At 51.1% G+C, this 25,616-nt stretch overlaps 3 protein-coding genes across 6 annotated transcripts in view; 2 read left to right on the forward strand and 1 right to left on the reverse strand.

The window, feature by feature from the left end:
* The window catches only part of LOC100555827 (mitochondrial import inner membrane translocase subunit TIM16), a 103,466-nt gene extending 102,972 nt beyond the window's left edge, over nucleotides 1-494 (forward strand). For both annotated transcript variants that reach the window (XM_062964374.1, XM_062964373.1), the window contains one exon: nucleotides 337-494. In XM_062964374.1, the coding sequence (XP_062820444.1) occupies nucleotides 337-423 (87 nt within the window). In that variant the 3' untranslated portion in view covers nucleotides 424-494. The remainder of the gene's footprint in view (nucleotides 1-336) is intronic.
* Nucleotides 495-637: 143 nt separating this feature from the next.
* Nucleotides 638-12,309, reverse strand: glis2 (GLIS family zinc finger 2). 2 transcript variants are annotated; one of them, XM_062964377.1, is made up of 7 exons: nucleotides 12,060-12,309; nucleotides 5,287-5,517; nucleotides 4,837-4,979; nucleotides 4,417-4,593; nucleotides 4,197-4,330; nucleotides 3,972-4,090; nucleotides 638-3,004 (listed from the first exon to the last, which is right to left on the reverse strand). In XM_062964377.1, exons 2-7 carry the CDS (start codon nucleotides 5,471-5,473, stop codon nucleotides 2,154-2,156), a joined length of 1,611 nt encoding a protein of 536 aa, XP_062820447.1. In that variant the 5' UTR covers nucleotides 5,474-5,517; nucleotides 12,060-12,309; the 3' UTR covers nucleotides 638-2,153. The 2 variants fall into 2 exon arrangements, with proteins under 2 accessions (XP_062820447.1, XP_062820448.1); XM_062964378.1 differs by lacking the exon at nucleotides 12,060-12,309 and adding an exon at nucleotides 10,065-10,205.
* A 4,534-nt stretch (nucleotides 12,310-16,843) lies between these two features.
* On the forward strand, nucleotides 16,844-25,241 carry tfap4 (transcription factor AP-4). 2 transcript variants are annotated; one of them, XM_003229247.3, is made up of 7 exons: nucleotides 16,844-17,187; nucleotides 20,342-20,507; nucleotides 22,644-22,742; nucleotides 22,826-22,996; nucleotides 23,205-23,342; nucleotides 23,487-23,639; nucleotides 24,052-25,241. In XM_003229247.3, the coding sequence occupies exons 1-7, from the start codon at nucleotides 17,084-17,086 to the stop codon at nucleotides 24,274-24,276; spliced, it is 1,056 nt and encodes a 351-aa protein (XP_003229295.1). In that variant the 5' UTR covers nucleotides 16,844-17,083; the 3' UTR covers nucleotides 24,277-25,241. The 2 variants fall into 2 exon arrangements, with proteins under 2 accessions (XP_003229295.1, XP_008121440.1); XM_008123233.2 differs by having other exon boundaries at nucleotides 23,205-23,288.
* Nucleotides 25,242-25,616: the final 375 nt, after the last annotated feature.

Here is a 25,616-nt window from a genome sequence, read left to right on the forward strand (position 1 = left end):
CCCCCCTCCTGCAATCCCCTGGAGCCCCTCGCTAGCATTAGGCAAGGACTCCTGAGAACTGCAGTCATAATAATACTGCAGTCAGTATTAGCCATCTCTCTTTGCAACTGATTTACATGCCAAGAGTCATTTAATCCCCCAAACTAGTTTAAAATGAGAGATAAATTCTCAGATGTTTCTTGCAACTGGCAGCAGAGTTAGTTTTCTTCTGCTGTGTCCTGAGCCCGATGCTGCCCTCTGGCGGTGGCACAACCTTCTCTTGGCGCAAAGGATGGTGCTGCAGCCCTCCTGCTCTGTATGGCCTTCCTTCCATCCCATTGCTCTCTCCTTCTGCAGGTGGTGAGGGCCAAGGAGCGCCTGGACGAAGAGCTCCGGATCGAGCACCAAGGAGAACAGGACCCGCAACACAAGGCCGAAACGTAGTGCTTAACCCCCTTCCCTTCCCCTCCCCGGCATTAAGTTATAGCTAGCTAGTAAATTGCCCTTGTATAGCCTTGGTCTGTGAGCGTGGCTTTGTGTCCAACAGGGGTCCAGACAACCTTCCAACTTGTGCAATTTGTCCCAAATCACAACCCCTTCATTTTGGAGATCGAGGAGAACGGGTTCCTCCTTAAGGCACTGAAAACGAGGCGCAGTGGAGTGTTTGGGTTTGCTTTTATTGTTTCTGTCATAACCGGCCCTCCTTCCTTTTGGGGCAGAGGGACCGGGTGGTCATCGGTCATAGCTCATTGCTTCCTGCCTTAAAACTATGCTAACATGGGGGTGGGGACCAACATAGAACTACAATCGAAAGGCACTTAGAAACTGTTAAAATACTGGCGGCCCAAACAGACAGGAAGAGAACGACGGGAGGCAGGAGCACACAGCACCGGCTCAGAGGCCTGGTCGATTGGCAGAAGATGCCGGGAGGAAGGAAGCAAGGAAGGAGGGCAGTGCTGCTCTCAAGCCCCAAAAACGGAGGAGTGTTTCCGCCTGCGCCTGGGAGGCCAGCTCCCCTTGGGGCGCAGGGGGAATGGTCAACAGGAGGCTGCAGGAAGCCCACAGGAGGGGTCCCTCTGAGAAAAGTGGGTGTGGACAGGCCCACAGGGACCCCTTGTGAACGGAGAGGGAACTCCTTGGGAATGGAGGGGAAGAGGAGGGCAGGACGGGGGCGCTGGGGCTGTGGAGTCTGTCTCCAGCATTCCTGGAATGGCTCTGCCTCTATGCAGCTACAGAAAGGAAACCAAGCTTCTGGCCCTCAAGGTTTGGCGACAACAGCCCTGTCAGTGGGAGATTCTTGCAGGAGACTGGAATGGGCCTGGCAGGGAGGGAAAGGCAAGTGGCCCAAGAGGAGGGAGGAGGCTGCCCACAAAGGAGAGACTCCTCCCCAGGGCCCACCCCACAGTCCTGTTCAACCTCTTTAATGGGAGGCCCTACTGCTCATAGAGGGGAAGTGAATATTTCAGTCCCTCTGTGTCAAAGGGGCATGTAAATTGGTGAGCAGCACATGATGCCTTGTCATGGGAGGGGGCTTTGTACAGAAGGGGATCCACCCAGCAGCCATTCCAGACCCAGCACTCCCTGGGCTTTACAAACTGTGGGATGAGCAGAAAGGCAAAGAAAGGGCTGCCCCTGCCTTTCTGTTGCAGGGAAGACATAGAGGAGTTCAGAAAGGGCCGGACCAAAGCCAGGAGCCCCAAGGTCAGCCTGTCCAAGCAGCACAACAGGAATTTGGGGGAGGTTTGTCACAACTGCTGCCCATGGAAATGGCGCTTATTGCTTTGCTCAGGAGAGACTCCTCCTCCGTCGTAAGAGAAAGCAAATCGGGGCAAAGGAGGCCGAGGCTGGCTCTGTCAGGACGTACAAGGGGGAGCTATATGGGGGACAAAGGGAGACCCCCTCTGATAAGATACTGTTTGTTCTGCCACAAAGGAGGGCAGCCGTTTCAGGGGAGCCGCAGACCCACCTTGAAGGTCACGCTGGGGTCTTGGACCATTTCGTGCATTTGCCTTGACCCAAGAAGAGAAGTCTCAAGCAAACCCCCTCGGGACTGGAAGCTTCAGGGCACAGGGCTGTTCCAGTGCCTTGGCGTCTGGACAAGAAATGGGAGGCGGTGATAGGGAGCCTGCTCTGCAACCGGTTCCCAGAGGTCAGTCCTCACCTTCATCATTCTCTCAGTTCACCGCCGCCTGTTTGAGCAACACCGATCCTGTGGGGATGACCACCCATCCGGGGGGCAAGGCCTCGCCTCCGCTGCTGCTATTCCGGTTCCCCCCGGAGTTGACCCCAGTGGAGAGGTCCAAGGCGCTACCAGGGAGCAAGGGCAGACCCTCCTCGGGCACAGGGGACCCGGGTCGCAGCCGGGCCAAGTCAGTCCGCTCCAGAAGCCCTTTGCAGCTGCCCCTGACAATGCCACCACTGCCACCGCCTTTAAGGAGCCGGCCTCCGTTCCCATGGGGGCACCTCTCAGCCTTGGCGATGGAGGCTCCGGCCAGCAGGGAGACCAAGGGCAGCCCCAGTCCGCCGGGTGCAAAGGGGGTGGAGAGAAGGGGGTTCTTGGCCAGGTTCAGGGGGGCCAGGACCGGACTGGGCAAGCCAGCGATGGCTGCTGTGGAGCCCAGTCCAGCGCAGGCCAAGGCGCTGAGGTCCAGGGGGCCTGGGGATCCAAGGGGCAGGCCACTCAAGCCAGGGCCCCCAAAGAGGCCGGGGAGGAGGAGCTGGGCGCCAGCGAAAGGCCCGTCCCCCGCCAGGGAGCCCCCCTTGGAGGCAGCGGAGGCAGTGATGATGGCAGAGGGGCTCCCTTGGGCCTGGAGTATCTCCTGCTGCTGCTCCTGGGAGATGTGGTGCCCGTGGGCCTTGATGTGCTTGCGCAGGGAGCTGGGGTCCGTGTAGCGCTTGTGGCAGCCGGGCATCTTGCAGTAGTAGGGCTTGTCCACGTAGTGTGTGCGCGTGTGCTTGAAGCGGTCGCTGGAGTTGGAGTAGCGCTTGTTGCAGCCTTCATAGGGGCACAAGTAAGGTTTCTCCCCTGGAGGTGGGAGGGCAGAGAGGGGAATTGAAATGTGGGGAAAGGATAGTTTTGGAGGAGCTTATCGGCCTCCCCTGCCTCAGCTGGCCTTCTCCAATGTATTAGGATGAGCAGAGAGCGACCCACCTCAGGCCTTTATAGAGCCACTCCATTCAGATGGGAGACTAATCTTTTGCCTTTGGCACCCATAAGAATAATAACAACTAATAATAATAATAATAATAATAATAATAATAATAATAATAATAATAATAATAGCAGCATACATTCATATAGTAAAGTCTAGTGTCTGACTGGGGGTTGGTGCTCACCTCTAAGCCGAAGAGTCGGCATTGTCTGTAGACACCTCCAAGGTCATGTGGCCAGCATGACTACATGGAGCACTGCTATTTTGCTGCTGGAGCAGTATCTAATGATCTACAGAAGAGTCTCACTTATCCAAGTTTCTGGATTATCCAAGCCATTTTTGTAGTCAATGTTTTAAATATATTGTGATATTTTGGTGCTAAATTCATAAATACAGTAATTACAACATAACATTTGGTGCTTAATTCGTAAAATCATAACCTAATTTGATGTTTAATAGGCTTTTCCTTAATCCCTCCTTATTTTCCAAGATATTTGCTTATCCAAGCTTCTGCCGGTCCATTTAGCTTGGATAAGTGAGACTCTACTGTACTTACATTTGCATGTTTTCAAACTGTTAGGTTGTCAGAAGCTGGGGCTAACAGCAGGAACTCACCCCACTCCCTGGATTTGAACTGCCAACCTTTTGGTCAGCAAGCTCAGCAGTTTAACTTTCTGCGCCATCAGGGGCTCCGTTCCGCTCCTTCAAAGCCACTTTGTTGCCCCCTTATTTATGCCAGTCCCCTCTCTGCCAGAATGGCAGCATGGGCACCATATGGGCCCTACCGAAAAGGGTGGGGTGCTGTCAGTATCACTCACTCTCCCCGGCCCCGAGACTCACCTGTATGTGAACGGTTGTGGATCTTCAGGTTCTCCAGACGGGAGAAGCTCTTGTTGCAGGTGGGGCAGCGGTGGGGCTTCTCGTTGGTGTGGGTCCGGATGTGGATCAGCATCTTGTACCTGCAGGAAGGAAGTCCATGGGGAGGATAAGGAAGGGGATCCCGAGTGGTGGGTCAATGAGGCCTGAGGCCAAAGGTTGTGCCCTCCCCACCTGCTGGCCTCGTACCTGGCGTTGAAGCCCCTTCCGTGGCGGGCACATCCCTCCCAGTGGCAGCAGTACCCAGTGTCCTTCTCGGGCTTGACATGGAAGTCGTTGACGTGGTCTACTAGGTCTTGCAGGAGGTCAAAGGGCCGGTGGCACTGCAGGGACAAGAGGAGGGTCAGCAGGGGGGCGCCATCTCCCCCCCCCCAATAGGGCCCCCTGCTCATCTCTTGGCCCCGCTCACCTTGGACCACTGGCAGACCAGCTGCTGCTTCGGCAGAGGGAGCTCCGGAGAGAGGCGCTTCTCCTTGGGGGGGCCCAGGAATGCCGAGGCGGGCAGGGGCAGCCCCCCTGCATTCAGGGGCAGGAAGAACTGGAAGGAGTTCTGCAGGGCCTCAATGTAGCGCAGCGAGGGTAGGTCCTGGGGGGAGGGGGCAGTACCACACAGTCAGATAACAAGGCCCATGTTTGTCTCTCTAATATTTATTTTTAATTGTTAAAACCCTCCCAACCACACCGCCCACCACCCAGACCACATGTTTCCTCTATCTTTAACCATGAGCACAATTTTCGGGTTGAAAGGGCACCTGACAGTCAGATCACAGGGTCTGTGCGACCTGAAAATCCCTTTGCCTTCTCCTTATGACCAGCCCTTGGGACTCACCCGCAAAGCAGAGAAGGAGGAGGATGTTGCGGGGGTCTCCGAGGATGGAGGGGGCGGTGAGAGGCGGAGGTCAATGGTTGGCGGCTGCGAGGGGCAGGGGGCTTCCCTCTTGTCCTGGGGGCACCGGGGCCGCAGTGGGAGGCCTGTGGGGCAGAAAAGGGGCAGGGGCCAGTGAACAAGGAGCAGGCGATCCTGGAGCCGGAAGAGATACAGCCAACCCCCCCCCCCCCCCTCTGCCAGGCAGGAAGGCACCCTCCCAACAGATGGCCATCTCCTTAGAAGGAGACTCCACTGGACTCTAAATCCTAGAATTAGAAGGGACCCCCAAAGATTCAGCTCTAGATTGTAGGTCTAAATCCTTTTCTCCAATCCTCAGAGTGAGTTTGAGGAATCCTAAGGCAAAAGCATTGCCATATAAAGTGTGGACTCACACAGATCCCACTGACTCACCACTATTGGGGGAGCAGGGGGAGGGCGGGCTGGCGATGGGGGTCCCCTCCTCCTCTTCATCCTCTTCTTCCTCCTCCTCTGAGGCCCGGGGGTCCAGGCGCTTGGGGCCAACGGGGGCCCAGCCGCCCTTCTCCCGGAGCCTGGAAACGCTCAGCTTGAGGTCCAGGGGCTCGTCCAGGGAATGCATGGCGAGGGGTCAGACTCCTCTTGTCGGGGAGGTGGAGCTTCAACCTGAAGGAAAGAGAATAGAATAACTTTATTGTCATTGTACATCAAAATTAAATACCATCCCCAATCACATTCATTTTTCATTCAATTGTTGGTTTCTTAAAAGTCTCATATAATACAATCTCTGCTGGGCCTTCTTAACCAACGCCGCAGTATGAACACTGTCCTTGGTCAGGTCTTCCTAAACAAGAGGAGAGTTCAAAGGGATGAGGATGAGGAAAACGGGGGCTTCTGGAAATTGTGGGAGGACATAGACCCTGCCCCCCTCCAATCACAGCCAAGGCTCCCAACAAAGGATTCCCCTAGGCAGGAAGCAGCCAGGCTTTGAAGTTACAAGGCTATTCAGTACTCATCAAGGTGGCCAATGGCAACATTCACACTTGCCTCAGGCAGACCCTGAACATTCCAGAGATATATAAACCCCACTTGCCTAGTTTCCAACAGACCTCACAACCTCTGAGGATGCCTGCCATAGATGTGGGCGAAACGTCAGGAGAGAATGCTTCTGGAACATGGCCAGACAGCCCAGAAAACTCACAGCGATTCTGGCCATGAAAGCCTTCACAACACATTTATTATTTTTATTATTATTGACACAACGATGTTGTATGACACAGCAAACAAGATAGATATGCTGGATTTCGTACCACAAAATCACAAGTCGAACACTTCCCAAGTGTCTAGGACTGTGTGATGTATTTTCGGATGATACACGCAGATCCCAGTAGGGTGGCCTTTTGCTATTATTATTATTACTACTACTACTACTACTACTACTACTACTACAACTAAGCAGGGCCATCTGTCAGGAGGGTGCTGGCTGTGCCTTCCTGCCTGACAATAAGGAGCTGATAAGGGGCTGGACTAGATAGCCCTGGGGACAGGATCTCTTACAGCTCTATAGGTCTTTAGAAGTGTCCATTCTTGAGATGCCAGGCTTGGAACCAAGGGAGATTTCCCTGCAAGGGACCTTACTGTGTTTCCTGCAGGAAGGAAGGAGTGGGCCTTCCTCCCCTCCTGTCTGCGGCCGCAGCCCAGCCCTGTGGCTCCTGGCACTGAATGGAGGAAAAGGAGGAGGAGGAGGAAGCAGGCCCTCCAGCCCACTCTCCGCCTTGCCTTTCTTGCCTTCCTGCTCGGGCTGGGCCTGGCAGGGGGCCATGCAGGAATGGCTCAGACAGGCTGGAATGTGGGAGTGGCTCCCTCTTGGGGGGCCCAGGCAGGAAACCATAGGACCCCCCCCCCCCCCCAGGGAATACAGCTCAGCTGCAACACCAGCAAAGGAATACTCCCACACACACACACTGGACCTCCAAATTGCCAATAACAGCAGCAATGAAAAAGGGAGGGGGGTGTCTCCCAAGGGAGAAAGGGAGCAGCTGCAAGGGTCTTCCCTTATACTTTGGAGGAAAGGAGGGACACCTTTTCCTCTAGGGTGAAAACAAGGTCCTGGTCTAGAAATATAATGTTTGGGCTTTAAAAAAAATCCGGTGCAGAATAACCCATTTTCTGTGCAGGGAGATACCAAACAAGCAAACAAACAAAAACCCCTAAATCAAACCATTGCATATACAGTAAAGTCTCACTTATCCAACAGAAACGGGCCAGCGAATAGGTTGGATAATCAGGAGGGATTAAGGAAAAGCCTATTAAACATCAAATTAGGTTATGATTTTACAAATTAAGCACCAAAACATCATGTTATACAACAAATTTGACAGAAAAAGTAGTTCAATACGCAGTAATGCTATGTAGTAATTACTGTAGTTACGAATTTAGCACCAAAATATCATGATGTATTGTAAACATTGATTACAAAAATGCGTTGGATAATCCAGAACATTCGATAAGCAAGTGTTGGATAAATGAGACTCTACTGTATATTTATCCGGGAGGGAATTCTTCAGAACAAAGTCCTGAGAGATATGGGGGATCAGGCTAGACCTCACCCTTCAAGCCTTCTGCATACAATTGAAGACATGGCTTTTCCAACAAGCCTTTGGCCATATTTAGTTTTTTTACGAATACATATGAGGACCATCAGATTCTCTATCAAGCACTTTACACATCTGAGATCGAGTACTGCTGTTTTTATCTGCAGCAATTGTTATATTTTACTGTTTTTAATCAGGGCATATTGTGAAACTGTGATGTTATGTTGGCTGCTTGTTATGTTTTGTTTCTGCACTTTTTGTATTTTGCATGTTGCACTTCGAGTTCCTCGGGGAGATGGTGGCAGCGTATGAATAAAAGTTTATTATTACTATTATTATTAAAGTTGTGCTGGGAAACTGCACAGAAATGCCTTTACAAAACAGCCAAACTTTTCACCCCGCTTAAGGAGCATCAGAGCCTCCTGTTCCTTGCAGACCTGTGAGGACGGCCTGGGCCCCTTGGCAGGCAACGGCTGGTTCACCCTGTGCTCATTTGCATATGCTAATGGGACAGAGGCCAAAGGGATGGGAGGGGTCTCCATGCCCACTTACTAGGAGGAAGAGTGGGGTCCCCCCCCCCGCAAATCCATGGGGATTGGGAGGAAGGAGTGGGTGCTGCAGCCAAGGCTGAATTCCTGAGCTGCTTCCCTGAGAGGCACCTTGGGTGGGGCGCCTTGGACACGAAGCGGATCCAGAAGGGCCCCCCTTCCCTTCCCCGCTTCCAAAGGCGGCTGCAGAGGCAGAGGCTGCCAAGCCAAACTCCGCCTGGAGCCCCACATTCCTGGGAAAAGAGGCCTTCCCAGAATCCAGAGGAACCGGAACAGCCAGAGACCCAAGCCTCCCCCTCCCCGCCTTCCTTCAGTGCTGCCGCCACTGCCTCCTTCCAGGGCCCCACCCTTTGGGTCACAGCCGCAGGGAGGGAGCGCAGGCCAAGAGAAAGAAAGAGAGAAAGACAGATCCAGGAAAGTGGGAACCAACACCATGTTGCTGCAACACCCAAGCGTTCACTCCCTGACCTTTGCCCTGGAGTGAAACCCACCCCTATAAATCCCAGCAGAGAAAAAGGGAGGTTTTCAAAGCACTCAAGAAAATGGGTCAGGGTCCGCCTGCAGAAGCCCCACAGGGAGGCACCCCCCATAGCTATACATGGCAGCCTTTTTGTGCAGTGGACTCACAGGCACCCTGCTCCTCACTCCCATCCTGCCTTGAACTGAGGCACGCCATCCCAACTCTGCCCCAACTGAGGGACAGGCAGGTGACCCCTTTCTCCCCTTTCCTGGGCCCTTTTGCCTCGATGGGGGTCGGGGTGTGGAGAGGAGGGGGCCCAAATCACCCAAGGCCTCTGGCGCAGAGTTGTATAGGAATTCCAGCCTGAACAGACAGAGGATATGGTAGCTACCTATTTGGGGGGGGGGGGGGTGGAGTCTTATTTGTGAGCCCCTACTTGGGGCTTCGGGCCCCTGATGGCACAGTGTGTTAAAGCGCTGAGCTGCTGAACTTGTGGACCAAAAGGTCCCAGGTTCAAATCCTGGGAGAGGAATGAGCGCCCACTATTAGCCCCAGCTCCTGCCAACCTAGCAGTTCTAAAACATGCAAATGTGAGTAGATCAATAGGTACCGCTCCTCCGGGAAGGTAACGTCCCTCCATGCAGTCATGCCCACCACATGACCTTGGAGGTGTACCTTAACCTATACCTACTTGGGGCTCCCCAGATACAGACTGCCTTCTCTTAGGAATCCCAATGGGCCATGATCCTAGGGCCAAGTCCAAGAAGGGACGTGTCTTAAATCCTTTAGGGGAAGGTCTAAGATATTCCTTCCATTTGGACCTGGTTTGAAATGAGTTGAAGCTGCCTCGTTTGAATATGAAATGAAAGCCACTTATTAGTTAAATTAAATTTGTTATAAACATGAGTTATAAATGTGTTGTTGAAGGTTGTCATGGCCGGAATCACTGGGTTGCTGTGAGTTTTCCGGTCTGTATGGCCATGCTCCAAAAGCATTCTCTCCTGATGGTTTCACCCACATCTATGGCAGGCAACCTTTAAAGTTGTGAGGTATCTTGGAAACTAGACAAGGCAGGTCCACAGGTATATAAACCTCATCTAGTTTCCGATATACCATACAACCTCTGGGGATGCCTGCCATAGATGTGGGCGAAACGTCAGGAGATAATGCTTCTGGAACATAGCCATACAGCCCAGAAAACTCACAGCAACCCATGAGTTATAAATATTTAGATAATAATAAACAGCAATTCGTATTCTTTGTCACCTTCTTACAGACCCTTAGCCTCAGAGGGTGGGGTGCTACCTCATGCTGGGGAGGGGTCTCAATGCATGCTTTGGGAGTCTGATAACATGACCCTCTCCCTCTGGCAAGACACAGCTGTTTGGGATGGGACCCCTAAACAAGGGGGCCGCCATGGAGAGGCTTCTAATCTCATCCCCCCCCCCCTTTGCAGAGAGCAGCCAAGGACAATGCCCAGCGGGGGCCCGGAGGGGAGAAAGAGGGCCCTGTGCCCAGATGGCTGGCCTGGCCCAGCCCTTGGCACAGCCTCCATGCCCCCCTTTTCACAGACACAGACAGCCCCCCCTCCACTTTGCCCAGGGCACCTGCCTGCTCCTCCTCCTGGCTTCCCTGCTCAGCAGAGCGCAGCAGCAGTAACAGCAGCATCCGCCACCTCATCACCAGGCCGCCGGCACCGACACCGCCTCCTCCTCCTCCTCCATTGAGCTTCGGCATCCTGAGCAGCAGAGGAGGAGGAGGCGGCGCTGCTGGCGTTCCTTCCACCTGGGCAGCTGCCAAGGGAGCCTGCCAGGCCCCAGGCTGTCTGCAGAGCCCCAGCTGCGACTGCTGCGAGGAGGAGGCAGCGCCAGACAGAAATAGCGGGGAGGGGGACACACAGAGAGAGAGAGAAAGGGTGGGAAAGGCCCTTTATTATACTGGGGGGTTATACTGAGGGGCTATAGGACCAAGGCAGAGGGAGAGGGCAAAGTGGAGATCACAAAGAAAAAGGCAAGGGATTGACATGCTATGTAGGGCCAGTCAAGAGACCCCCGCCCCAAAAATAGCATCAGACTCATAGAGTTGGCAGGCCATCGAGTCCAATCTTCTTCTGCCACCATCCAAGCCCTCCCGACAGATGATCACCCAGCCTCTGTATCATTATCGTCAGCATCCTACAGTTGGAAATCCCATTACTCTGCCAGGAAGGAAGCCAACATCCCAGCTCTCCTGACAGATAGCCATCCAGCCCCTGCATCACAACAGCAGCAACAATAGAATCCTGCAGTTGGATAGACCTCCAAAGGCCATCCAGACCAATCTCATTACTCTTCTAGGAAGGAAGACCCCATCCAAGCCCTCCTAACAGGTAGCCATCCAGCCCCTGTGTCACAACAGCAGCAGCATCATCATTGACATCCTAGAGTTGGAAGAAACCTCAAGGGCCATCCAGTCAAATCCCATTACTCTGCCAGGAAGGAAGCCGCCACCCAAGCCCTCCTGACAGATGGCCATCCATCCTCTGCATCACAACAACAACAGCAACAACAATAAGAATCATAATAACAGAATCCTAGAGTTAGAAGAGACCCCGAGGGCCTTCCAGTGAAATCCCATCACTCTGCAATGCAAGAAGGCCCCAAAGGGTCTCCACATCACAAGCGGTGGGTTCAAGTTCTCCTTCCCCAAAGGCAAGAGGCATTTGCACAAAGTACTTTTCCTCCTTTTGGGAGGGAGAAAAAAAGGCCCAGGTGGAAAACACGGTACAAAAAGTCCCACAATCATCTCAGTCACAAAGGAAAAAAAAAAGACTAGGATCAATATAATCTGACATGAAGCCACAATAATGTGACTGTATATTATTCTTGTTTTAAATTGTTTATTTTATGATGTTTCATACTTATTACCGATATATCTGAATTGTTGTCTACATGATTTTAACATGTAGGCTGCTTTGGGTCCCATGAGGGAGAAAAGCAGGATATAAATAAGGATTTATGATGATGATTTTTTCCGCACTCGCATGTCGTGGACTCCACTTTGTAGCCCCGTTTCGTAAGGTTGGCTCTGCATCTCGTGATGCCCGAGCGCAGTCTGTTCAGTGCCTTCTGTGTGCCTAGGAGAGAATCTCTCATCTGGCACTGAGGTTCTGGGTTTTAGCCTGCCACTTTTGGACTCTTGCTTGCTGTGGTGCGAGTATTTCTATAGCTCTTAGAGATATATATAAACCTTCCTTGCTGAGTTTCTCCATACCTCACAACCTCTGAGGATGCCTGCCATTGATGTGGGCGAAACGTCAGGAGAGAATACTTCTGGAACATGGCCAGACAGCCCGGAATACATGCAACAATCCTATACTTTTGGTTGTGAGAGAATTAGGTAGGGGCTCACAGTGAAGGGTCTGTGGCAGGCCTGGGCCAACTTGGGCCCTCCCTCCAGGAAGGCTGAAGGGGCTGAGAGGGAAAAAGAAGGGGCCCGAGGCGGTTAGGAATGGTGGGAGTTGAAGTCCAAAACACCTGAAGAGAGGGCCCAAGTTGGCCCAGGCCTGGGTTGGTGCGCATGCGCACTGCCTTCCCTCTGTTCCCCCCCGCCCCTCCCTTCCCTCACCTTGGCTTTGTCCGCGTCGCGGTGGGGGGCCCTCTTCCGCCGACTCTTCCTTCCTCTCAGCCCCTCCTTCCTGCCCCTCCGGCCGCCCTCCGGCCCCGACGGAGCCCCCGCCGCATCTGCGCCTCAGGAAGGAGAAGGAAGAAGAGGAAGAGGGGGCGTCTCCGTCCTTTGGGGGCCGTCGAAGAGGAGGAGGAGGAGGGGAAGAGATGAGGCGAGTGACCAGCCCGGCCTCAGCCGCCCAGCGCCCCCTCAGGAGCAGAAGGGGCGGTCCCTCCGCGAGGCCCCGCCCACTCTCCCTCTCTACCCGAGGCCCCGCCCACTCTCCCCCTCTAGGATGGAAACCGAGCGGAGTGCGCACGCGCAAGGGCTCCCTCGGCCTCAACGGGGCGTGGGCGGCGGCATCAGCTGCTTCCGGAGTCCGGATTGGGGGGGGGGTGAGAGGGGAGGGGGACATTCTTGAGAGGCGCCCAAGTGGAAACGCCCGCCCCCTCCCCTCCCCCCGGACAGAAAGAGCGACAGGGAGGGGGCGAGCGGTGCAATGCGGGGAGGAGCTCCACAAAACAACCAGGGAGGCGGGGGGCGGCCAACAAAGCCGCCCTTTCTCTCCCTCCCAGTGCTCTCCTCTGAAAGGGGAGGGAGGGGGCTCTCGTGGGTTGTTTTTCCTGCGCGGAAAGTGTACCCGCGTGGGTCGGGTGGGGCCTCTGCGCATGCGCGCCCTCAATGCTCGAAGGGCGGGGGAGCTAAAGGGCTCTGTCACGTGACTGCCAGGCCGAGCGATGGAGCCCCCTGCAGGGCGTCCAGGAAAAGAATGTCCAGGGGTGTTATTGGCATTACTATTATCATTGAAGCCTATCACTATTGGGTTATTGTATGTATTCCGGGCTGTATTTATTTATTTATTTACAGCATTTATATTCCGCCCTTCTCACCCCGAAGGGGACTCAGGGCGGATCACATCTATCTATATATATAAAAGAGTGATGGCATGACGGCGACCCACAAAACAACAAAACTACAGGCCCCCCAACCTCGAAATTTGACAACACAACCCATCATCCACGCCTCTAGGTTGATGCAACAAAAAGAAAAGAAAAATAAAGTCCTAATTAGAGAGAGAGGAATAATTGCTTTTATCCAATTGCTGCCAGTTAGAAGGCTAAGCTCCTCCAACTTGGTCTCCTAGCAACCCCAAAAAAATAAATAAAAAACACTAAAAAAATTAATACAATAAAATACTATAATAACAGAAAATAACTAAAAATAATACAAGAAAATAATAAAATATAATAAATAAAAATATAACTTACAATAAAATTAATTAAAAATGCAAATAACGTCAAATAAAAATTACACAACAATTTTTAACCAATACCACCACCATTTTGCCACAGCAACGCGTGGCCGGGCACAGCTAGTTACACATATAGGCAAACATTCAATGCCTTTTAACATAGAACAAAGACAAACATAGGCTCCAAGCGGGCCTCGAACTCATGACCTCCTGGTCAGAGTGATTCATTGCAGCTGGATTCAGCTGGCTTGCTCTCCAGCCTGCGCCACAGCCCGGGCCCATGTATGGCCATGTTCTAGAAGTATTCTCTCCTGAAGTCCCCTGACTAGACAAGGAAGGTTAATATATATCTGTGAAGAGTCCAGGGTGTGAGAAGAGTTGTTTGTCAGTTGGAAGCCAGCATGAATGTTGCAGTTAATCACAGAAAGGAGGAAACCATGAAAATGAACAAAATCTGGCTACTAGTATTAAAAAACTCAAAAATCGGAACAGTAGATGGGAAGCAACACTCTGAGGGCAGAGGAGCTCCATGGACGGCTAATGACTCTGAACAAAGGATGTCCCCCAGGCAAGAGACGAACCTTTCCAATGTCATTTAAGGTGATTAACTGCAACATTTACGCTGGCTTCCAATTGACAAAGAACTCTTCTCACACCCTGGACTCTCCGCAGATATATATTAACCTTCCTTGCCTAGTTTCTCCATGCCTCACAACCTCTGAGGATGCCTGCCATAGATGTGGGTGAAACATCAGGAGAGATTACTTCTAGAACATGGCCATACAGCCCGGAATACATACAACAACCCTGTGATCCTGGCCATGAAAGCCTTCAACAACCTATCACTATTATTAAAAACCCCTGTGCTGGAAGGACTGATGACTAACAGATCCATGGTTCGAATCCAGGCAGAGCTGACAGAATTCCTCTGTCAGCTCCAGCTCCCCATGTGGGGACATGAGAGAAGCCTCCCACAAGGATGGTAAAAAACATCAAAACATCCGGGCAATGTCCCCTGGGCAACGTCCTTGCAGACAGCCAATTTTCTCACACCAGAAGGGACTTTCAGTTTCTCAAGTAGCTCTTGACACAAAAAAAACCCTATTATTATTGTGAGTTTTCTGAGCTGTATGTTCCTGAAGCATTATCTCCTGAACTTTCTCCCACATCTATGGCAGGCTTCCTCAGAGGTTGTGAGGTCTTTTGGAACATGGCCATACAGCCTGGAAAGCACCCAGTGATTCCTGTTGTGAAAGCCTTCGACAACACTTTATTATTTTTTATTATTATTAGACACACGAGATGAGTACACAATAAACAAGATCACTCTGCTGGCTGTTGTATTGGCTCACATGTCGGACACTTCTAAAGTGTCTAAGACTATGTAATGTATTGGTAAACAATGCGTACAGATCTGAGCAAGGTAGCCTTTTGCAGCTGACAGTTGGTAATTTTGTTAGTGTGGATTGTTTTTAAGTGCTGGCCAAGGTCTTTAGGCACTGCATTCAGCGTGCTAACCACCGGGACCACCTTGATCGGCTTGTCACAGCCTTTGCAGCTCGATCTTTAAATCCTTGTGTAGCGTAACCGTTTCCAGTTGCTTCTCATCGATTCTGCTGTCACCTAGGATTGCAGCATTGACAACAAGCTGCCCTTCTCCAGACCGCAACTCCTATACGCCCTACGGCAGTGGTTCTCAGCCTGTGGGTCCCCAGATGTTTTGGTCTTCAACTCCCAGAAATCCTAACCGCTCATTAACTGGCTGGGATTTTCGGGAGTTGTAGGCCAAAACACCTGGGGACCCACAGGTTGAGAACCACTCACTGCCCTGTGGCAAAGTAATGCAGGGACATCTATTTGGGAGGAGTGATTTCTTATGGTTATTTTATAATAATTATTATATTAATAAAAGTGATATTGATTTAGTAGAGTGTGGTTCAGGGGGTCCCCAGGGGCAACGGAAGGACTCAGTGGGCATCCTATCTGGATGAGGATGGTATTTTTATCATTATTATTAATAATAAGTGTAGAATATTGAGAAGCTATAACAGGCCCTGCAGGTGTTTTGGATTTCAACTCCCACAATTCCTAACAACCACAGACTCCTTTTTCCCCTCGGCCGCTTAAGCTTTTGTATGAATTTTTTGCAATAAAAATTTATTATAAAAAGAATGCAGTTTTACTGCATTATATTATAATATATAATAATAATAATCCTTTATTTGTACCCTGCCTCCATCTCCTATAGGGACTTGTGTTGGCCTACACAATTATATGGCAGTGTAGTAGTCATACGTTGTTGCTCCACGTCGAGTTGTAAGGAAAGGTGGTTAATAAATAATTTTTAAAAAGTAATACAGTAGAGTCTCACTTATCCAACGTAAACGGGCCGGCTGAATGTTGGATAAGTGAATATGTTGGATAATAAGGAGAGATTAAGGAAAAACCTATTAAACATCAAATTAGGTTATGATTTCACCAATTAAGCACCAAAACATCATGTTATACAACAAATTTGACAGAAAAAGTCATTCAATACACAGTAATGCTATGTAGTAATTACTGTATTTACGAAATTAGCACCAAAATATCACGATATATTGAAAATATTGACTACAAAAATGCACTGGATAATCCAGAACGTTGGATAAGCGAGTGTTGGGTAAGTGAGACTCTACTGTAATAATAGCTCTTTTTTCACCTCTCTCAGAAGCGAGACTCAAGGAAAAAAGGTAAAGGTTTCCCCTGACATTTAAGTCCAGTCATGTCTGACTCTGGGGGTTGGTGCTCATCTCCATTTCTAAGCTGAAGAGCTGGCGTTGTCCATAGACACCTCCAAGGTCATGTGGCCGGCATGACTGCATAGAGCGCCCTTACCTTCCCGCTGGAGCAGTACCTATTGATCTACTCACATTTGCATGTTTTCGAACTGCTAGGTTGTCAGAAGCTGGAGCTAATAGTGGGTGCTCACTTCGCTCCCGGGATTTGAACCTGCGACCTTTCGGTCTGCAAGTTCAGCATCTCAGTGCTTTAACACACTTCGCCACCGGGACTCAAGGAAAGCCTCCCACAATTTGCAAGCAGCACAATTAAATATATTACCATGGAGTTGTGTGTTTTCCAGGCTCTGTGGTCATGTTCCAGAAGCATTCTCTCCTGACGTTTCGCCGACATCTATGGCAGGCATCCTCTGGTTGTGAGGTTTATATACCTCTCAACTCCTGAGGATGCGTGCCATAGATGTGAGTGAAACGTCAGGAGAGAATGCTTCTGGAACATGGCCATATAGTTTGGAAAACACACAACAACCCTGTGATTCCGGCCATGAAAGCCTTCGACATGGAATCGCGCGAGTATGGAAACAAGTCACTTCCCAAAGCTGGGCTCCTTTGTTTACATGGCGGGGCGAAAGGAAGGAGGGAGGGGGCGGGGCGAGGGAGGAGGAGGGGGCGGAGCCTCGGCGGGAGGGGGCGGTCCTTGCGTGGCCCCGCCCCTCACCAGCTGTTTCCCGCCTTGAGCAGCAGCAGCCGGAGGAGGAGGAGGGAGGCGCGCGCGCACACGCATACACACACACACACAGAGGCACGCTTACACACGCGCGCGCACGCCTCCTTCTGCCCCCCTTCCTAGAAACACGCGGATCGGCGGCAGAGGAGGGGGAGGCCGAAGAGGAAGGCGCCCCCTCCCTCCCTCTCTCCTTCCCTCCCTCCCTCCTCCTCCCTTCCCCCTTCCGATGGAGTACTTCGTGGTCCCCGCGCCCAAGGTGCCTCCGCCGCTGCAGCAGCATCAGCAGCCCTTCCGGAAGTCCGAGAAGGAGGTCATCGGGGGGCTCTGCAGGTGAGTCTGAAGGGAGGGAGGGAGGGAAAGGGGGCGCCCTCTGTCGGGAGGGGAGGGAAGCGCAGGCAGGCAGGGCCACGCGGTGCCTGCGCCTCAAAGGCAGGCAACAGGGAGGGAAGGAAGGGGGAGGCGGGCAGGAGCACAAGGCGGCCACGCGCCTGCCTGACTGGCTGCCTCTTTCCTCTTCCTCTCACTCTTTCTTTCTGCCGCCTCCCTCGTGTTGACTCCTCGCTTTCCTCGGGCCTGGCGGTGACTCTGCAGCCTCCTCCGAGGGAGGGGGCGGGGCTTGGGCCGCGGGGGAAGCCGGGACTTGTAGTTGCGCCCTCGCCCGCCTTTGTCAGCCGCCAAAGATGAAGAGGAGGAGGAGGAGGAGGAGCCGCACGTGGCGCCAAGAAGGGGGAGAGGGGAAAGGCAGGCCTTCCTGGGGGGACCCCCTCCCTCCCCCTCCCCAGGAATATATGGCCTCGCCCCCCCTTGAGCTGAGCTCCCAAACCAAAACAACCCCAGCCATCAGCCCATTAAACTGGGTCCTCAGGCCTGGAGGCGGCCTCCCTCTCTCTAGGGTCCTCCAGGTGTTTTGGACTACAACTCCCACCATTCCTGACTGTCTCAGCCCCCTTCCTTTCCCCCCTCAGCCACTGAAGCTTAGAACAGGGGCCTCAAACTTTTTAAGTGGAGGGCCTGTTCATGGTCCCTCAGATTGTTGAGAGGCCGAATTATCATTTGAAAAAAATATATGAACAAATTCCTATTCACACTGTACATGTCTTATTTGTAGTGCAAAAAAAACCCCCAACAACATTTATTTATTTACTACATTTATACTCCACCCTCTCTCACGCCGAAGGGGACTTAGAGCGGCTTACAAGTTGTATGTACATACAATATATTATATTATTAGCATAGCACAATATTAGCATTATATATTACTATATTGTACTATACCACTATACCATAATATTATTAGTAATATTACATTTAATATATAATGTATAATTAATAAAAGGTAAAGGTTTCCCCTGACATTAAGTCCAGTCATGTCTGACTCTGGGGGTTGGTGCTCATCTCCATTTCTAAGCCGAAGAGCCGGCGTTGTCCGTAGACACCTCCAAGGTCATGTGGCCGGCATAACTGCATGGAACGCTGTTACACAGTGGCCTGCTTTGGTGTAAATCCAGCCAGGAAACAGAGTAGCTCCCAACCAGGAATGTAGGACATTGCTGGAGGGGGGTCCCTAGGAAATATCTACCCCTAAGAGATAGTAAGGTAAAGGTTTCCCCTGACGTGGCTGGCATGACTGCATGGAGCGCCGTTACCTTCCCGCCGGAGCGGTACCTATTGATCTACTCACATTTGCATGTTTTCACACTGCTAGGTTGGCAGGAGCTGGAGCTAACAGCAGGCACTCAAGCCGCTCCCGGGGTTTGAACCTGGGACCTTTCGGTCTCCAGCTCAGTGCTTTAACGCACTATTAATATTAATATTACTATATTATATTATACAATATTATTATATTGTATTATTATTATTAGCCGCCCTGAGTCCCCTATTGGGTGGGAAGGGCGGGGTAGAAATACTGTAATTAATAAATAAATATTATATTGTATTACATTATAATATTAATATCAATATGTATACACAATATATTATTACCATAGCACAATGTTAGTAAATGAAAGAAAAATACAATATTTAGAAATAAAAATAATTTTAACCAACATACTGTAAACCTATCAGGATTTCAGTGGGAAGTGTGGGCCTGCTTCTGGCCAATGAGATAGTTAAGTAGAATTGTTGTTGTTGTGTGCCTTCAAGTCATTTCAGACTTTGGGGGAGCCTAAGTCTAAAACTGAGGGCGGGGGCCAGGAAAATGACCTTGGAGGGCATTAGTTTGGGGACCCCTGCAGTGAGTCTCACTTATCCAAGATAAACGGGCCGGCAGAACATTGGGTAAGGGAAAATCTTAGATAATAAGGAAGGATTAAGAAAAAAAACTAATTAAACATAAGATTACATTATGATTTTACAGATTAAGACCAAAACATCATGTTTTACAACAAATTGACAGAAAGAGCAGTTCAATACACAGTAATGTTATGTAGTAATTACTGTATTTACAAATTTAGCACCAAAACATTGAACATTTACTACAAAAACAATGACTACTAAAAGGCAGACTGCCTTGGATAATACAGAACCTTGGATAAGTGAAGTTTGGATAAGTGAGACTCTACTGTAATAACAGTTTCTTATCCTAATAATAATAATAATCATTCCTACTCACTTCTCCTGGCCCCAATGAAGAATGCTACCCCCAAATGACATCTCAGTGGAACTTTTGGAAAGTTTGGGCATCCAAAAGGGAAAGAGGCTAAGACAAATTGACCACCACCGAGACAACAACAATAATAATAACAAGTGGACTTCACTGGGTTTTTCCCTGCAATGTTAGAATGTGGGGGATTTCTTTTAGGGGTTGCCCTTAGTTGGAGTCCCCAGTGGCACAGCGGGTTAACAGCTGAGCTGCTGAACTTGCTGACTGAAAGGTTGGCAGTTCGGATCCGGGGAGCAGAGTGAGCTCCCGCTATTAGCCCCAGCTTCTGCCAACCTAGCAATTCAAAAACATGTTGAGTAGATCAATAGATACCGCTTATGCGGGAAGGTAACGGTGCTCCATGCAGTCATGCCGGCCACATGACCTAGGAGGTGTCTACGGACAACGCCGGCTCTTCGGCTTAGGAATGGAGATGAGCACCAACCCCCAGAGTCGGACACAACTGGACTTAATGTCAGGGGAAACCGTTACCTTAGTTGGAGGGACACATGGGTTTCCAGGGACACATGGAGTTCCAAAGACCAGGAAATAGATGGAGAAAGACAGAGGTGCCTCTACTACACCTGTTGCCTGTTAGGAACTGAGGGAGTTAAAGTCCACCTTGAGGGCCAAAGTTTGCCCATACTTATTCTAGAGGTTGGTTGTTTCCCCTTTACGTTCCACTGCATCACAAAGTGTTGTATGTCGGGTGGATATCAGAATAATATTAAGGAGTTCAGCCTTCCTCTCTCTCTGCTTTGATGCCTAAGGACTGCCCGGAGCAGCCCCTTGCGTTCCCAGTTGAGCCATGCCCTTTGACCTCCCCTCTGTCCCCCGTAGCCTGGCCAACCTGCCCCTGACCCCCGAGACGCAGCGGGACCAGGAGCGCCGCATCCGGAGAGAGATCGCCAATAGCAATGAGCGCCGGCGCATGCAGAGCATCAACGCCGGCTTCCAGTCCCTGAAGACCCTCATCCCGCACACGGACGGGGAGAAGCTCAGCAAGGTCAGCAGCCACGAGGGGGTATTGGGGAGGAAACCCAAGGCCCCTTCCTCATTGCTAGAAATATAGAGATATATCAAGATTATGCAGAGATTTTTCTTTATCCTGGAAACAAAGTAGGGCCTTCCTTCCACCTGCACCGTCAGAACCACAAAAAGTGTTCTCTGCAAGAGAATCTCTCTCTGTTCACCAAAAGGCTGCCTTGGGTCCCACTCAGGGAGGAAGGCAGCCTGCAAACGTAACAAATGTATAAAAAGTAAAATACTGTAGTGCAAAATGTTGATTGTTTTTTTGTTGTGCAAAACTGTTGTGATCCTAACAACTTGAAATAGTTGCAAACATTGCAACTGTTGCAAACTTTGCAATTAGCTGATGACTGTCACACACATTTTGTTTAGCAGGTTGTATCCTAATGTTGAAGTTTTCTGTGTCTGTAGCTACATTGCGTTGGTTGTAACTAGTGAAGAGTCTTGGGTCCCAGTTTATTCCAAAGTGGGCAAGGGCTCTGCCCATGCCTTCGAGCGAAAACGAAACCAGGAAGCCCTTGTGTCCCTCGTGCCGAGTGTGAACTTTGCCTGCAGTAGAGGGTCCCTTGGACCGCGTCTTGCCCTTCTGCAGAAGCGAAAAAAGTGGCAGAATTGTTTGGTTCTCCTTTATGGGGAATCCAATAATCCAGGGTTTCCTTTCCGGGCGCAAGATGGACTTTGCCCAGTCGGCAGGTGCAGGCTTTCCCGAGTTTGCAAAGACAAGCAGGTGTATCGGATCAAAACCAGCAACAAGTAAACATCTCTGAGTTTTATTCAGGGACTGCGTATTTATTTGTTTAGATTTTACGACTTTATTCAATTGAAGGTGCCTTGTGCAAAACCCCCAGTTTTGAGAAGGAAAAAAAGTATATTATCAATGGAGGAAAGGCAGAAATTTGTACGTCTTCAGTCGACTTCTCAGCTGCTGGAATTGTGGCCAACAGATATGAGAAGTCTTTTGCGTTGAGAATCAGAGAGAAACTCCCCAGACTTTTTTTCCTGCACAAGACAAGATTGCGGCATATCTGGGCTTTGGGGCAAACATTTCCCAAAGGTTCTTCAAGGCACAAGATACTGGACTTTGCTTGAATGTGTTTTCCTGTCTTTGTGTTAAAACTCAACCAGTTTTGTGTGGGAGAGTTACCCTTTCATTACCATCATATGTATATATACATCCCACTGTCCAGGGCTCAAGAGTTAGAACAGACACAATTTCACAATCCATGCCATACAAGAGTTGTAGACAATCAGTGGAATGGAAAACACAGCCCTTAAAAGCGGGAGCCCTTTCAAGTGGCGATGGCTGTGATGGGCTCTAGAGTCAGCTTGGACTTCTGCTGGATCTGGATGGGATCCGTAATAAGGTTGTCCCTTTCTGTCTGCCTCCTTCCCTTTTGAGCTCATCACGGCTATTTGTGTGTCCAAAATACAACAGCCGCATTGACCATTTGGACTTCCGGTGAGAGACCAGGCTGGGGTCTATTGCTGCTGCCATGAGGCACTTGGCTGTTCTGAAGGCGCAATGCTCTCTGGGTGCCCTTTTCTTGCCCAGGGGACCAGTATCAGTATTAGCAATTTATTACAGTCTATGATCAGAATATATAGAAATGGGCACAGGTGCCCGAAAAGGGGAATCGCAGTTCCCATAAAAGTCAGATAAAAGAACAAGTTAAAAACATGCTATAATAAAAACAAATTAAAAGCAGACTATTAGCAGGGTCAGCTAATAGTAAATATCAATCCACTAAGTGGCTCTGGAGGGGGATAGAGGGAGCATTTGCAGTCTTTCAGTTATAACAGATTGCTCTGGCTACAGGCCCTGTGGGGTCAGTCATCGTCCATCTGATGGAAATTGCTGCCGCACAGATCCTGGCGACACTATAGGTTATTGCAGAACAGGAGTCTGAGAGCAGCAGAGAGGTGTAGTATCTTTCAGTGCGGCCTGGATGTTTTAAAAGCCAAGGAGTGATGAAATTGATTCTAATATCTATAAAACATACACTGGAGGGGACCAAAGGGACAACAGGCTTTGCCTCCTTGCAGCCAGGGATCAGGTGAGACTGCCTTCTTGCCCTCCTTGACCCCTCTGTGCCCTCCTTCTCTCCTTCCGCAGGCAGCCATCCTCCAGCAAACGGCCGAATACATCTTCTCTCTGGAGCAGGAGAAGACGCGGCTGCTGCAGCAGAATGCACAGCTCAAGAGGTTTATCCAGGTGAGGCACAAGTGTGGGCAGCCCAGTTGCCTCCCCACCTTTGACCTTCCTCTGCTCTGACCCCCACATTTCCTTGTTGGCAGGAATTCAGTGGCTCCTCCCCGAAGCGGCGGCGGGCGGAGGACAAGGACGAGGGCATCGGCTCCCCAGACATCTGGGAGGACGAAAAGGCCGAGGACCTGCGCCGGGAGATGATTGAGCTCCGGCAGCAGCTGGACAAGGAACGCTCTGTCCGCATGATGCTGGAGGAGCAGGTGAGTGCCGGAAGGGGCCTCAGGGGGTGGGGGGGTTGGAGGTATGGGGACCCCTAAAACTGGGACCCCGGACAGAGGGTGTACTTGGGGGTGCTTTGATTTCCCTCTGTGATCTCACTTCCTGCGATGGAGAAGGGGAGCGTGATAGAGGTGTTGAGCTCCTTCGCCACGGCACCTGCTGACCCCCGTGTCCCCCCTCCCTTGCCAGGTGCGCTCCCTGGAGGCCCACATGTACCCAGAGAAGCTTAAGGTGATCGCCCAACAGGTGCAGCTGCAGCAGCAGCAGGAGCAGGTGAGGCTGATGCACCAGGAGAAGTTTGAGCGCCATCAGCAGAGCCACGGACAGGTGAGCCCCCAAAGGGCGACACCTTTGCAGATGGCACAGGCCAAGAGGGTTGGGAAGGAACGGGTTCCCATGCAGGAGGGCCCCTCCAGCACTATTCATGGGGAGATTCATGACATCATTTTGATTTTATCTGCCCCCCAACAGCTCTTTCCGGGACAGGGCCCCCCGGCGCCTACCCACCATCCCTCTGTTATCGTGCCCCCACCATCGCACCATGTGACAGTGGTAACCATGGGCCCCTCTTCCGTCATCAACGCGGTCTCCACCTCCCGGCAGAACCTGGACACCATCGTGCAGGTGAGCTCAAGGGGGCAGAGAAGGGCAATGGCCCTAGAGGGCACAGAGGGAGGGGTACTCCGAAGAAAAACTTCAGCCAGCTACCAGGAAGCCCTCCTAGGAACTGTCAGATGAATCTCTCTGTGCCCTAGATCTGTCTAGAAGGCCCATTGACTCCCCCTTTTTGGACAGAGAATGTCAAGATGGCATCCCGACTGCTCCAAGCCAAGAATGGCAGCCTTCCCATTAGAAGGGCAGATGAGAAATAAAATAATATTTCCTAAACAGTTCCCTAAATTGGGCAGATGGCCCACATTGGCTACTCATTAGAAAAGCAAGGGAGTCCCACAGTCCTTTTGGGAGGGTGGTTTGCTCCTCAGATGGTCAGCAGGGGTCTCATACCACCCTGTCTCCCTCCTTTCCGTTCTTGCAGGCCATCCAGCACATTGAGGGGACGCAGGAGAAGCCACTCCTGGGGGAGGAGGAGGAGGAAGAGCGGCGCCGGCGAAGGGCTGTGATCGTGGCCCGGTCCGGCTTGGACCCCTCCCTTTCAGACACGGCCTCTGACTCAGAAGTGGCAGCTGAAGAAGAAGACACCGAGGAGGAGGAGGAAGAGGAGGCCATGGAGCACAGCAAGGCCCCCGAGAGGAGGCCCTGACCCCACTGGACGCGGGAGGAGGGAGGGGGCGCTCACATTTTTACAAAACGCCGCCGTGGCAATGCAGGTCTCTTTTATGACCTTTTCGATACTGTAAAGGGAGGGGGCCTGTGGGAGGAAGGCTCCCCCCAATTCAGCTCACAGAAAGGCCAGAGGGAGAAGAAAGGGTCGGCTTCTCAGGGCCCCTCCCTGGAGGCGGTGGGTGGCCTTGGTCCCTCGGGACTCAGCACTGATCTTCCTCTGTGGGTTTGTGTCCCACTGGAAGGAAGACAGGGCCCAAGACCCCCTGCCCCTCCCTGTTAAACATGGCCTTTTCCCCTCTGCTCTCTGTCGCTCTCCTCAGGGGTCAAGGTGGCCCTTGGGGTGGCATTAAGGGGCCAATGGGGGGACCCTGGACTCTGAGATGGGGGCTTGGCTGTGCCCTTCTGCCAATCCTAATACCCCCCCCCCCCAATTCTCAGGGGTCACTCCAGGGTCAGGGCCTTTTCCTCACTTTGAGGGGGGGGATACTGCCCTCTCTTTCGGTTTCTTCTCCACGGGTTCCTTGTTTCTTTTTTTTTTTTTAGCATTTATTTCTGTTTTTTGAAGCACTTAATCCGTTCCATGGGTCCGACCATTGCTGCCCCCTTCCTGTGACGTCCACTCTTCTCCCTTTTTCATTTTGGCTGCCCCCACCCCACCTCTCACCCCCCTTTTAACTAGTGGTCTAGGCCAGTGTTGACTATAGGGCCCTCTGTGGGCATTTGATAGCCCCCCCCCCCCCCTCCAAAGCCACGGCTCCTCCTCCTCCATTCTTCCTTTATTTTTTATTTTAACCTTTTTGGGTTTTGTTTTTTTTTTTTTACAATTTTTTGGGTCTTCATGTTCATTGAGATGCTATTATATTTTGTTAAAAAAGTGGGAAAAAATGAGGCATGTGCTTTTTTGTAAAGAAACAAAATAAAGTTTGTACTTTGTTTTTTAGACGTTCTGGTTTGTGAATGTCATTGTTGGTCGGAAGGAGGGAAGGAATCCTGAGATTTGTAGTTTGTTGGGGGATAAAGGGCTCTTCAGCAGGAGGATCCGCTCTCCCAAGAGCTGTAAACTGGGTTCAAAGCGGGGTAACAGTGTCAACCATTCAAGATCTCGAGATGGATTCAATATGCAGGGTTTTTTTCGTGTCAGGAGCAACTTGAGAAACTGCAAGTCGCTTCTGATGTGAGAGAATTGGCCATCTGCAAGGATGTTGCCCAGGGGACGGCCAAATGTTTTTCTCTGGGAGGCTTCTCTCATGTCCCCGCATGGGAAGCTGGAGCTGACAGACGGGAGCTCACCCAGCTCCCTGGATTCAAACTGTTGAC

The sequence above is a fragment of the Anolis carolinensis genome, unplaced genomic scaffold (assembly GCF_035594765.1).
Source record: "Anolis carolinensis isolate JA03-04 unplaced genomic scaffold, rAnoCar3.1.pri scaffold_13, whole genome shotgun sequence".
Lineage (NCBI taxonomy): Eukaryota > Metazoa > Chordata > Lepidosauria > Squamata > Dactyloidae > Anolis > Anolis carolinensis.

Coding starts and splice junctions, on each gene's coding strand:
- tfap4 (XM_003229247.3), top strand. CDS start 17,084: ATGGAGTACTTCGTGGTCCCCGCGCCCAAGGTGCCTCCGCCGCTGCAG. Junction 17,188..20,341: donor GTCATCGGGGGGCTCTGCAG/GTGAGTCTGAAG, acceptor TGTCCCCCGTAG/CCTGGCCAACCTGCCCCTGA. Junction 23,343..23,486: donor ATCAGCAGAGCCACGGACAG/GTGAGCCCCCAA, acceptor GCCCCCCAACAG/CTCTTTCCGGGACAGGGCCC.
- glis2 (XM_062964377.1), bottom strand. CDS start 5,473: ATGCATTCCCTGGACGAGCCCCTGGACCTCAAGCTGAGCGTTTCCAGG. Junction 4,331..4,416: donor TGGTCTGCCAGTGGTCCAAG/GTGAGCGGGGCC, acceptor TTGTCCCTGCAG/TGCCACCGGCCCTTTGACCT. Junction 3,005..3,971: donor CCACAACCGTTCACATACAG/GTGAGTCTCGGG, acceptor TCCCACCTCCAG/GGGAGAAACCTTACTTGTGC.